Raw genomic sequence first — 12,088 nt, 5'->3', positions numbered from 1 at the left:
CTGATCTCAAGAGCAAATGAGAAGTCAGAAATCTGCTGTATTTTGAGATTGCATCTCTGTGATGCGTTGTTTTGTTGCCCTGGAAGTTCTTGTGGATACAAACACCTGTTCCATTTGTGTTGAGCAGAAGCCAGTAGTTGCTGGGCTTGGTTTGGACTTCTCCTGGCCTGTTATTCTTGCTGATATGACAGTAACATGCAGTTGAATCCTGGTTGAAACACTTACTGCTCCTGAATACATTTGTGCCCTATCATCTTTCAGTGAAGACAGTTGGGCTTCAGCTTTTCAACGGCCCTGATGCATTCAATTGATCTGTTTCACAGTTGTGTCCCTCTTGCTACAACAACAGATGGCACCTAGGAAACTGTTGAATGCTGTCTCTGTGTCTCTGCTATTTAGTACACGTTGCACTGTGCTGAAATGTTGCCTTCTTTTCTCAGGGGTCTCCTGCATGGCTCAGGACTGCCTACTTCGGACACCAGAAGACTTTGTTTTTCCATTGCTGCCTAGTGAAGAGCTGAAAGACAAATACAGGCGCTACCTCTTCAGGGACTATGTGGAGGTACTGTCTTTTTCACAGTTAAAATACCCTGGATCAATTCACCAATGACTTGCAGAAATCTTGTTTGAAGTGTCTTGCATCTCTGATTAGAGATGCAGTGACTACAGTGGAGTCGTCCTTCATAAGCATGATGTGGCTGCTTCTGTAGGGCGGCCTCACTGGCGAAATGCTCTAGCAGGTTGCCAAAGTAAATTCTTCTCTAAGGTCACCCAGGAACTTGTTGGCTGGTGCTGGACTCTTTTCCTGAAGTAGAATTCTCAGAATGTTTCAACTGAGAATCTCAAGCTTCCATCTCAGTTTTGGTCTCCTCCTTACTTTTATGTAGATATTTTAGGTTCTGGCAAATAAGTCTCATACTGCAGTGAAGCCCAACTGGATTGGTTTGCTTAATAACATTTCATTAGAGATTTATTGAAATTAAGGCAGACATATAAGATGAAATTTGTAGAAAGTATTCTGGTGACTGAGAGCTCAAAGAAATGGGAACAGTATGAAAGAATAGTGTCACCTCTCTTCAATATGTAGAAGGAAACAGCCACCACAAAAAAGCAGCTGAGTACAATTTAGGTTATAAAATAAGCATGGGAAAAGAGCTCAAATAGAGTAAAAGTGTTCAGTAGCTTCGTGTGCTCACAGCCACATGTGTTGCTGTGCTTACTTGGTCTATAGTCCTCCATTTGAACTCCCTGTTGTGATAAGTAGCTAACATCACCTTTCCTAATGTGGGAAAGGTTCAGCTGCTCTGTTAGGGAAGATCTGGTAACAGTTTTCAATATCTTTTCCAGTAAGAAAACACATTTGTCTTGTGTGTTTTTATGGATAGGAGTAATTAGACTTGAACAGATAAATGCTCTTCTGCACCCTTTGCTGATTTTACCACATTGGTGTGTTCACAGAGCCATTACCAGCTGCAGCTGTGTCCTGGTGCAGATTGCCCTATGGTCATACAGGTACAGGAGCCAAAAGCCCGGCGAGTGCAGTGCAATCGTTGCAATGAGGTCTTCTGGTAAGAAACAGAAAAGGTTAAAGATCACAGGGAAATTGCTGTCCTCAGAGCTACTCCGTTTGCTTGCCAATAGGTTCAGTGTGTGAAAGCATCTCAAATGCTTTGCTAAAGTTGTTTGTAACCTGAGTTAACTTGAGTAACTGGACACGTAGTGTCTGACTTCTGCAGGTGGTCAGCCTTCCCCTTGCTCCCCAAACTCCTTGGGAGCTGGGTGTTACAACAGTCAGGCAACACTGATCTTGAGTAATGAAGGAGTTAAAAATCTTTTGTCCTTTGTTGGCTAGGTTACAAATTCGGGTAAGGCCAGAGTGAATGATAGAGATTCTGGTAATGGATGTAGAGATCTGTACGTTATCTGCTGGTCTGGTGGTTTTAGGCTTTTTACAAGCATTTGATTACCGGAGTATCTGGTGTGTTTTGAGGCTAGAGTGAGAATAAATTTTTACTAAATAGGAACATTAATGTTCCCTGTTGGCTTTGAAGTGTCCTTGGTCACGTTTATGTCAGAGAAGGCCTCTTCATTCATCCTGATGCTGGTTTCTGCACATCAGAGTGGTGGTTTATTAGAGCTCTCACTATGCAGCCCTCAGCCTTTATTTCTGCATTCTGCTAATACACTGTGAATACATTGGCATCCCTTCCCCTTGCTCTGCTTCACAGACTTTGGTCATCAGGAATACCTCAGTTCTTGAGTCATTTCTGTGGAAATGGATATGTCATGCCTTGTTTTTTGTCTCCTGTTAAGCTTTAAGTGTCGGCAGATGTACCACGCACCCACAGACTGTGCTACCATCCGGAAATGGCTCACCAAATGTGCAGATGACTCCGAAACAGCCAACTACATCAGTGCTCACACTAAAGATGTAAGAACAAGTACTGGCGTGTCTTTTCACGTCCTCTAGTCCTACCTGGGAATCCTACAATTCTTCATATATGTAGCATTTTCACAGGCTCTAAATTCTCACGGCTCTCTGGGGACTGTGTTACTACAAACTGAATGCACTGGGAATGCAGACAGTCCAGCTGACCTCCTGCACTAAGGACAGGATGGTGGTCTTGGTTCCTATTCCAGGTCTTGTGTGAATGTCTTTGGAAGCCAGCTGTGCTGCCCTCCCACGGGCAAAAGGCAGAATTGTGACTGCTTGGAATACACAGCGAAGGTGTATTTCAAATGGGGGGAGAGGGTGTAGTAAATGCAGTTAGTGAACTCTAGTGGTGCTCTAGTCTCAACGTCTGTGTGGGGGAAGGTGAGGGAGATAAGGTCCTGATTTGGCAATAACAACAGAAGGGGGTGGATGAAATGGATAAATTGTATTCTGAAGTACTTCTGGTAGATTTAAACCTGAGAAAGAGAAACTGTTACATACTGTGTACTCTATCTTGGAAATATCTTTAAAGGTCACAGATGTATTTCTTTTAGATTAGCTGTTTGCAGACTGGGGTTTTTAATGTCGTTTGGAGGATTTTGTGTCAGTTCTTAGTTGACTGGCATTTGTTTTTACTATAAATGGTAATAATAGTGACAGTGCTCATTAGGCACCAGCTTCAGTTGTGCTAGGAAAGTGAGTACTTTGTCTAGAGATCCTAAATACCATTTTTTCTTTAGAGAGGTGTTAGCATGTGATGGCAGTCTTTCTGCTATGCATCTTTGGAAATATAAGGCTCTTTTATATTCAGCATGCATTTTACCTGTTGTTGAAATTTGTAAGAAGCAACAAAACTCACTTCTTTCTTTGTACTTGTGCAATCAAAACAATGCTCTGAACTCAACACTCAAGAGTATCAGAGAACCACTGCTGCAGCAAATAAGTGTGCAGCTCTCACTGTGGTCCTACCGATTCTCCTCTGCTTGTTGTCATCTGATAGTGTCAGGATACAGAGCTAGTTATCTTGTAGTTTAAATAGCTGTGGAAGCTACTGTCAAATGTGATCTCATTTATGTCTCTGTGCCTCATCAGCTGCTAATTGGTAACACGGTGAGATTTTTAGTTTTACGAGATGTAACAGCAGCAAACCTGTTCTCTTGAGCAAGCAGTCTGGTGCTGCTGTGTAACATCCCTGGCTTTCTGCCCCCTTTCTAAATCTTTTCATACATGCATACAAAAATAAAATAAAGAACACAGGTAGAATTGTCATGCAAACATTGTCATTCTCAGAAGGTCTGCTGGAGACAAAGTTGGGTCTAACAAATGCTTATGTTTCCCCAGTGTCCGAAGTGCAATATCTGTATTGAAAAGAATGGAGGCTGCAATCACATGGTGAGCAGTTCCCTGAACACACCAGATCTTTCTTTCTCTAAGCAGAATTTTTTTCCACTTTCCACTAACCAGTGCCTCCTGTCTTCTCTTTCAGCAATGCTCCAAATGCAAGCATGGTAAGTAGAATTTGGAAACAGTTTTCCCAGCACTGTGTTTCAGAGATGTTCTCTTTTTGTGTGTAATGAAGATGAATTGTGAACGCTGACTGCAATATTTTTCCCCTCATAAAATGTGGACAAGGCACTAAATTACAGACTTGTGATAGCCTTTTTTCCCCCCTCACTGGCTGTAATTTTGATTAGCTTCTGATTCAGTGCTAGTTTAACTCCTTCTCCCTGACATCCATTGTATAGGAAGATCTCTGTCTCTGCCGTAATACCAAGAGTGGAAAACATCCCAGAGGAGAACATGAAATGCTTTCCCTGTAAATCTACTGATTATCAGTTGAAGATACTGGCTATCTTCTCAGATCAGCTTAGGTCCTTCTGGTCTCTGATGGAAATAATGAGACCCAACCCAGATGAAACTGCAGGAGCTGTGAATTGTTCTGCATAACATTCTCTATTGGACTGCTTAGTCCACCGCTGTGCATTGAGCAGACAGATGTCTGTGGACCATTGTGTGCTCCTCTAAAACAACAGCCTGTTCTTTTGTAGATCTTTTCATGGCAGAAATAATCCCTGTTGCCTTGGAGCAAAATAGTTTGTGTTCAGGCCCTCTATATTAAGTGTGCTGCTAGGAAATATTATATTATCAGAACCTTATTTGGATGATGATTAAAGACTGCTGTCCTCTCTCATTTCCTTTGCTTTGGGGTCCTCAGCAGCACTGGATGTGATTTGATGGAGCTCTGTGACAAGAGTGAGCAAGCAAGTGCCAAGGTACCATGGTGACTAGCATTCAAGAAGGCTGGTGAACTCTGGAAATGCCAATTTCAGTCCCTTAAAATGAGCGACACAAAGTGATTATTATTTTAGCAACTTAATCTCCATCTTTTTTCCTTTCCAGCAAAACACTCACAGCCTCGCTCTGAAACCAGGAAACTGTTATGTGGGTTTTGCTATTGTTCTCTTTCTTCCACTTTCTTCCCAGTTCAGTGGCTCCTAACTTCAAGTGTCATTGACCACTGATATCTGAAGTCATGCAGGTAGTTTTCTCTTGGAGAGAGCTGAAGGCAGATTTTATTTGCATGAATTAATTCACTCTTGTATTTGATTGTTCATATTTTATTCAACCAGAGATTCTCATGGTGCCGTACGCCAGAATGGGGTGGATGCAATTCACAAATAAGACAACAGCCTGCCTCTTCTTTAACCTGGAGTGACAGCCTGTGCAGAGCACAAGTTCTGTACATTGGTCTTGATGTACACAATACAGCACTTCAAGGTTTACTTTGTGTAGTTGCACAGGAGGCTGTACAACGAAAATCTTCCAGACAGGCTGGTATTTTTGGCTCACTGTTGTGTTCTGTTTTGCAAGATGATACAAAATGTATGTTTCTTGGCTTAGCAGAAATAATGAGAACAGATGAGCTATGTCTCCTGAATCTTTTCTTTCTCAGCCTTATGGTTTTTTTTATTCTGTGCATCATAGTGGAATTTCACTGTTTTCTGCAGACTTCTGCTGGATGTGTCTGGGAGACTGGAAGACTCACGGCAGCGAGTACTACGAATGCAGTCGGTACAAAGAGAATCCTGATATTGTAAACCAGAGTCAGCAAGCACAGGCCAGGGAGGCCCTTAAGAAGTACTTGTTCTATTTTGAGAGGGTAGGAGACATCTCTTTGGCCAGAGCTGCTGTAGCTTTTTAATGCTCCCTGCCTGGTGCAAAGGTCACTGCCAGCAATCTCCATGCAAGAAACTGCCCAAAGAGAATCTGTGCTGAATTTTCAGGCCCCGTTCTTTCTTACTCTATGTCCTGCCCTGTGGGTCCTGTTCAAACCAGTAGTGTCATCCCTAAAGCAAATTATACTTGTGTGTACTCTTGTGTTTCCTCGTGCTAGAGAAAATTGGTATTATCTGTGTGCCACTATACTGTTTTCCTGCAGGCTGAGTGCCTGCAGTAGATTAATATTACTCCAATCATTTCCTTTCAGGACTGCAGAACTTTTGTTACTTGCAGCATATTTTCACTGAGACAAAGAATAAACAAACTGTTATGTTCAAATTCCTTTGGCTATAGCAAAATTTTCCTAAAGGACCCAGAGTGCTGGGTGCAACTTTTAAAAAGTGTGATTACATGATCTGTATGCACACAGATGTTTCAAAGCACCTGGACATACAATGTATTTCTAGAACAGCATCTGTGCAGGAGAATGTGATAGAGGTACAGTGCTGCTGCCTGTCAGTGCACTTGTTTCCCCATTAAAATGAATTTATTCTTTTTCATTCTGTGAGCCAACTCCTGTGTTAAAATAAACGAGTTCATTCTTGGCTCACTAGACCAAACAGGCTTTGGGATGTGGTCATGTTCACAGTGTGCATGTGGATGTTGGAGTTCACTGAACCCGCATTTAAGTGTTAATTTCAACTCTTGCCCTTTCTATAGAAATTGTATAAGTAGAGGAATCACCATTACTATCTATCTTGTTGTACACATAGTCTTTGTGCAGAGAGCATTCCTACTCTGAGGAGCTGGGTTTGCCTCTTGCTCTTTCCTGCTGTCAATCTGTTCTATACAGCTTCCACTCCTTGCTATTGGAGCTGCTGCCTTGCTGTTCTTTCCCACAGCATGTCTTGCCTTGCTGGACTCCTGCCCCACTTCAGTTTCCGCTTGCTAGAGCTTATGCTTTTATAGCAAAGTATTCTGGTCTCATACCATTTTTTCTTTTCCCTTCTTCCCACCCTATGCAGTGGGAGAATCACAATAAAAGTTTGCAGCTGGAGGCACAGACATACCAACGAATCCAGGAGAAAATTCAGGAAAGAGTTATGAACAACTTGGGAACGTGGATAGACTGGCAATACCTACAAAATGCTGCAAAGCTACTTGCAAAGGTGGGTAGCTGTGGCTTGTTTAGCAGAGAAGAGAATCCATGCACATGAATGCTAATTTCACAGTGCATAGTGAGAGGAAGGGAACTTGGGGGTTATGGGTATGTGAAACTGTACCTCAAGTCTAGGCTGTGAACTAGGCAAAAATCACCTGGAATCTGAGACTCTTCTTGTTTTCTCTCTCTTTTCCCTGGACCCCAACAGTGTCGTTACACTCTGCAGTACACATATCCATATGCCTACTACATGGAGTCTGGTCCCAGGAAGAAACTGGTAAGGTGTTTTGCACTTTTTTCACTTACTGTTTGTCTGGGGGTGTTTAGCTGGCAGCATGCTGGGCTGAATGAATAGCCAAGCATCCACATTTAATTCCAGAGCTTGTGCATCTGAAATACAAGTACTGAGTTTGAGGAAAGCGCAGGACAAGACTGTGTGCTTTTGCACCTTTCTTCTTTGCTTCAAATTGATCTGCTGCTCAATTGGTATTTTCCTTTGGCAACACTGCATTTTAACTAATAAGCACTTTATCCAAAAAATTTTGAAGCTGGAAAATGTTTGTTCTTTGGTGGGACTATCACAGGGCTGTGGACTGTATTTCCCACAAATTGCTGCTGGAGCATAGGTTTTCCAGCCTGGAATTGGTGTGTAGCCCTGCCCTTGATTCCCACTGCAAGTTCTTGGCAAGCTGGAACTTTCTACAGGCTGGATATGTCCCAGAATATTCTTGAATTCATTGAATGTGTTGATTCTTTGACTCAGTAGTCAAGTAAAGCTTGTTCTCCAATCTCTTCCCATAGCATGTGTATTCTCTCAGGCTTTGACCACATTTTATTTTCTGTCTGACTGTGCTGGTAGAACAAGCTACTGCTCCCAGCAGTGGTTAGTAGTCCCTCCATTCTGCCTGCAGAGCTGCTCACAAGAGCATTTCCTGACCTGCTTATTGGCAAAGTGAGCTGAGTTAGCAGATATCTGTCACTGTGAGTGTTTCTGAACTGATATGATTAACTTTGAGTGATGCAGATTGGGGAGTATTCACTCCAGGAACCTCCTGCAAGGCATGTGTAGCTGAAGATGGATAGGGAGGAGGCACAAACCTGCTCTTCCTGCATTGCTGTCAGCAGAACTCGTTTGTTTGCTCCTCAAGCGTAGCAGGTTGAACGAAGCTGTTCCACTAAGCTAGTTTCTTGATGCTAACTCTAATTTTGCTGCTTGCAGTTTGAATACCAGCAGGCCCAGCTGGAGGCTGAAATTGAAAATCTCTCATGGAAGGTGGAGCGAGCAGACAGCTATGACAGAGGGGTGAGTTCAGCTTGCTTGAGCCAGCTGGCCAGATTTTGTTAATATCAGGCTTAGCACCTCTGTGGGAGAGCTAAGGCGGTTAAGTGAGAGTGCTGACATACTAGATCCAGAATCTCACTTTTCTTCCTCTTGCTGGTGGATGTTGTGGAAGTGGAGTGCTCACTGCTTCTTGGGAGAGGAAGCAGGGCCGGAAACAGAACCAACAAAGCTTTGGAGGAAGCTGCCCAGAATAGACCTCTGGTTAAGTATGGGTTCCTGAAGTGTGTAGCTTTTTAGATAAAGCAAGAGCCAGATAACTGCAGAGTGAGCCCATGTTAAAAGGAATGAGGTCTGCAGTCTTGTGATTCAGAGCATATGTGAAGTATGAAGGTTGGTGATTGTCAGATTATTTGAATCCCTGAGCAAAAAAATTAACTCATCTCTGGGGATCTCACGCTAACTATTTCTGCCTTCTGTTCTACCAGGACTTAGAGAATCAGATGCACATAGCAGAGCAGAGACGGAGGACCCTGCTGAAAGACTTCCATGACACATAAAACAGGCGAAAATGACGAAGTGCAGGGGTGAGAGCAGCAAGTGAAGTGATGGCAGCTTCACCGGGATAAGCAGGCACTGCCTCTGGGAGAACACGGCCAAGGACAGAGCCACCCCTCCCCTTGCGAGTCAGACACATGCAAACATCACATCTTAGTCCAGTTTGTTCTCTTATCTTTCTGTTTGTTTCTGCCATGCTAGAGGCCAGAGCTCAGATTGGCGTATTTCCTGGGACATTTCCCTCCTGCGCTGAATGGTTTCAGAAGGGAAGGGAGTTTTTCTCTGAATGGCTGTTAATAGTATTAGATCAATACAATTTATGTAATTTTCAACGGTTGTACAATTATACAGACAAACCTTAGAATAACACACAACCCTTTTTAAAAATAAATTGGCAGTGGAGTGTTTTTCCTTAATCTGCTTGTAAATTTAATGGGCTTTTCCCTCTCTCCTCCTTCCTTCCTTTGAACCAAAAATCCTCCTAGGCGCTGAAGGAGGTTACAAAATAACTCACGTAGATTTCCTGATGCTCCTTTAGCCAGGACATTGTAGCATTGGCATTGCATGAGGAGAGTGGCTGGTGCTAAGAATGGCTGCTGCTGTGTCTGATCTGGCAGTACCAGCAGTGTCTGTGACTTAGTCTGATTAATGTGACGTCTCTTCTTGAATATCAGCTGTGCAAAATCTTGCTACACAAACGAAAACAAGCAGAGGAATTGCAGGGGGGAGAGCAGGTTATTGCTAAGCCAGGTCAGATTCTGCATTTGATAAATTTTAGGTCTTCCATATAGATTTTTTGCTTTACTTGTTTTTGTGGGGAGGGTGTTGTATTGCCAAAGTGAGTGATGAGGGAATAGTAGCGTACAGATGTTATCAAGGCTTGGGGCTTTTGCAGAGTGAAACAATCCATGTCATAACAGTGCCATGCAATCTGGTAAAGAATATTTGTGCCTGCTGGGTGACATGGTTGAGAAAAATTTGATCCCATTAATTGATATGAAACTGAACTCCGCTACTTTATGAGGAGCAAATATTATGTACAACTCCCTGGCACGTGTTGGACAGGCACTAAAATACAGATGCACTGGTTGTGCAGAGTCTGCACCAAGCCAGGCAGACAATTAACTTGCAAAATTAATTTATTTGTATATTAGTATCAATACTGGTGGGAACTTAGCAGAAAAATGATTGCTAGGAGCATGTGGAGCTTTTTTATTAACATTCTTTTTTCTAATGTAAAATATACAGTAAAATAAAATTATGAAAGCCTAGTTCATCTTAGTAGAGGTTAACATGAAAAAGGTTCATTAAATGCTGATGCTTGCCTCTTTGCTATAGGAAGCAGGCCACGTGTTAAGATTTCACAAGCATGTATGTCACCTGCACCAGGAGCACGCTGTACACAGCCAGTGAAGGTGAAGCTGGAGTGACTGCTTTGAGGAAATCACTTCTGTGGGGGACTTGTGGGGTTCTCTTCCATGCTGTATGTGGAAGCGTAACCTTTGATGCATCCCTTTGTGTTGTTGTTATACAATTTCACTTGACAAAGGTTAAACTGAAGGGGAAAAAGTACCAAATTTGTGCATGTCCAAATAAGCTAACTGCTGTTGGAGCCTTTCTCATGTACCTGAGATGTGTGAGCCAAGTTTTTGCAGCATGTGTAATTGGGCAGATGGATTTGAACAAGAGATGCTTGGTTTAAGAAAATAGCTGCCACCAAAGCTAATCCTGTGGCCATGCTTGTTCGTGGTGGAAAATTTCCATCTGAGAGGCCTTGCTCTTTCCATCTCCCCTCCCTGCTGTCGGATGTCTCCTCAGGAACGTGCCGCCAAAGCGCTGCTGGCAGTGGAGCAGGGATAGGAACAGAAGCAGCACCTGTACAAGGTCTCTTATGTTTCTGCTCTGGGCTGTTTTGGCTCCCATCTGGGCTGAAGCCATGGGGTAGGTATGTCCTTGCTCCAGCTACTGCCTCCTGAATTCTTCATTCCCTCCTCTGCTCCCAGCAGCAGCATCTTGGTGCCCTGCTCAGCATATATTCCAGAGATTGGTCAAATGTACCTTTCTCTCCTCCTCCTAAATGCTTGTCAAAATTTGGGACACAGAGCAAGAAGTAGCTCAGGGGAGAGCTTGCTGAGACCCAGCAGTTTGCAGTGTGTTGAGCTAACATTTAAACTGTTCTTTGAAGATTTTAGCCTGCAAATAATCTGGATAAAAGCTGGTGTTCTTGTTGTTTAAATGTAACTAGCATAATGCCCGGTCTCTGCAGAACAGATACTTGGTGTTTCCTAATCCCAAAGAGCTCTCACTCTCTTACATAATTGCCAGGCTTTGAGCTATACTAGAATGGGGTTTTGTCTCTCTCCACCTCCTCTTTGCCTCTCTCCATTGCCCCCACAAAATGCTTTGCCATGAATCCTTGTTTGTAGAAAAACTGGACTATGTAGCAGTGGCCAAATGTGCTGAACAGACTGCTGAGATGTTGGCTGAGGAACAGTGCTACATGTTGCACTGAGTGCCCCTTAATTCTTTCAGAATTTCTGAAGCTTTAGCCAGCAGTGCTGTTTGCTTTCAAACAAATCACACCCTTTCTTAGGGTGGTGGTTGTCCTGGTTTGCAGACACAAATCCCATTTCCATGCTCTCTGGGAAAACAACAGCACTTTGTTGCTGTTGCAGCCCAGGCAGGGTGACTGCTGTATCGATGTCATGCAGAGTTACAAACTCCAGGACAGAACCTGCAGAGCACAGGGAGCATTGGCTCTTTGTGTAAAGTGGCACTGCTTGAAAGGCAACAACAGGAAGGAGTTGCAGTACCGACAGACAAGGCTAAGTTTTTTTCCCTTCTAACGGGTACACAGCCCTATTCGAGTCAGCAGGGCTATGTGACCATAGGTGCTCAGTGGCTCAGGAGCCATTCATTCAGAGGCATAAAATTCCCTTTGATGCATTACTGCTACAGATGTGGAATGTTTGCTCTTTTCCTTTCTGCGTTTGTCTCCCCCTGCCCGCCTGCCATCTCTCCATCCGTGCATCCGGCGCTCTTTGTTTCAGCTTTGCTCGTGTTTCGCTTTGGCTGCCTCACCTCTGATGGTCCTCAGGCTTCCCAGACTGTAACAAAAACTTTTTTACTGATAACATAAACTGCATGACTGCTGCTCTGTCCTCGCGTAGGGCCGGGGGCAGCAGGAGGTTTCTGTATTATAGCCTCGCACTCTACATTTTAGACTTTTTAAGCAGGTGAAAAATAGAACTTTATTTTTAAATGAGGCACTGGTTCTGGGAGTTCGTTTACTCGCCCCGCTCCGGTTGAGGTCGCGGGACAGTGCCGGAGGAGGCTGCCGCGTAGCCGCACACGCCGCAGGAGGGCTGCGAATCTCTTTCCTCCTCTCTTCTCTTTGCGGGCACCGGATGGGGGCGGGGGCGGCGGAAACCGCCCG

The 12,088-nt window shown here is 43.7% G+C and overlaps 1 protein-coding gene across 3 annotated transcripts in view; it reads left to right on the top strand.

Moving 5' to 3' along the window:
- The window catches only part of ARIH2 (ariadne RBR E3 ubiquitin protein ligase 2), a 31,155-nt gene extending 19,237 nt beyond the window's left edge, over window positions 1-11,918 (top strand). For all 3 annotated transcript variants that reach the window (XM_048957915.1, XM_048957914.1, XM_048957913.1), the window contains 10 exons: window positions 441-562; window positions 1,459-1,568; window positions 2,314-2,431; window positions 3,776-3,826; window positions 3,921-3,942; window positions 5,443-5,594; window positions 6,679-6,822; window positions 7,024-7,092; window positions 8,035-8,118; window positions 8,583-11,918. In XM_048957915.1, the coding sequence (XP_048813872.1) occupies window positions 441-562; window positions 1,459-1,568; window positions 2,314-2,431; window positions 3,776-3,826; window positions 3,921-3,942; window positions 5,443-5,594; window positions 6,679-6,822; window positions 7,024-7,092; window positions 8,035-8,118; window positions 8,583-8,654 (944 nt within the window). In that variant the 3' untranslated portion in view covers window positions 8,655-11,918. The remainder of the gene's footprint in view (window positions 1-440; window positions 563-1,458; window positions 1,569-2,313; window positions 2,432-3,775; window positions 3,827-3,920; window positions 3,943-5,442; window positions 5,595-6,678; window positions 6,823-7,023; window positions 7,093-8,034; window positions 8,119-8,582) is intronic.
- The last annotated feature ends 170 nt before the right edge of the window (window positions 11,919-12,088 follow it).

Source organism: Lagopus muta, chromosome 11 (genome assembly GCF_023343835.1).
Source record: "Lagopus muta isolate bLagMut1 chromosome 11, bLagMut1 primary, whole genome shotgun sequence".
NCBI classification, from domain to species: Eukaryota; Metazoa; Chordata; class Aves; order Galliformes; family Phasianidae; genus Lagopus; species Lagopus muta.
Note: the sequence above shows the minus strand (reverse complement) of the source record. Positions and strands in the feature narration are given on the sequence as shown.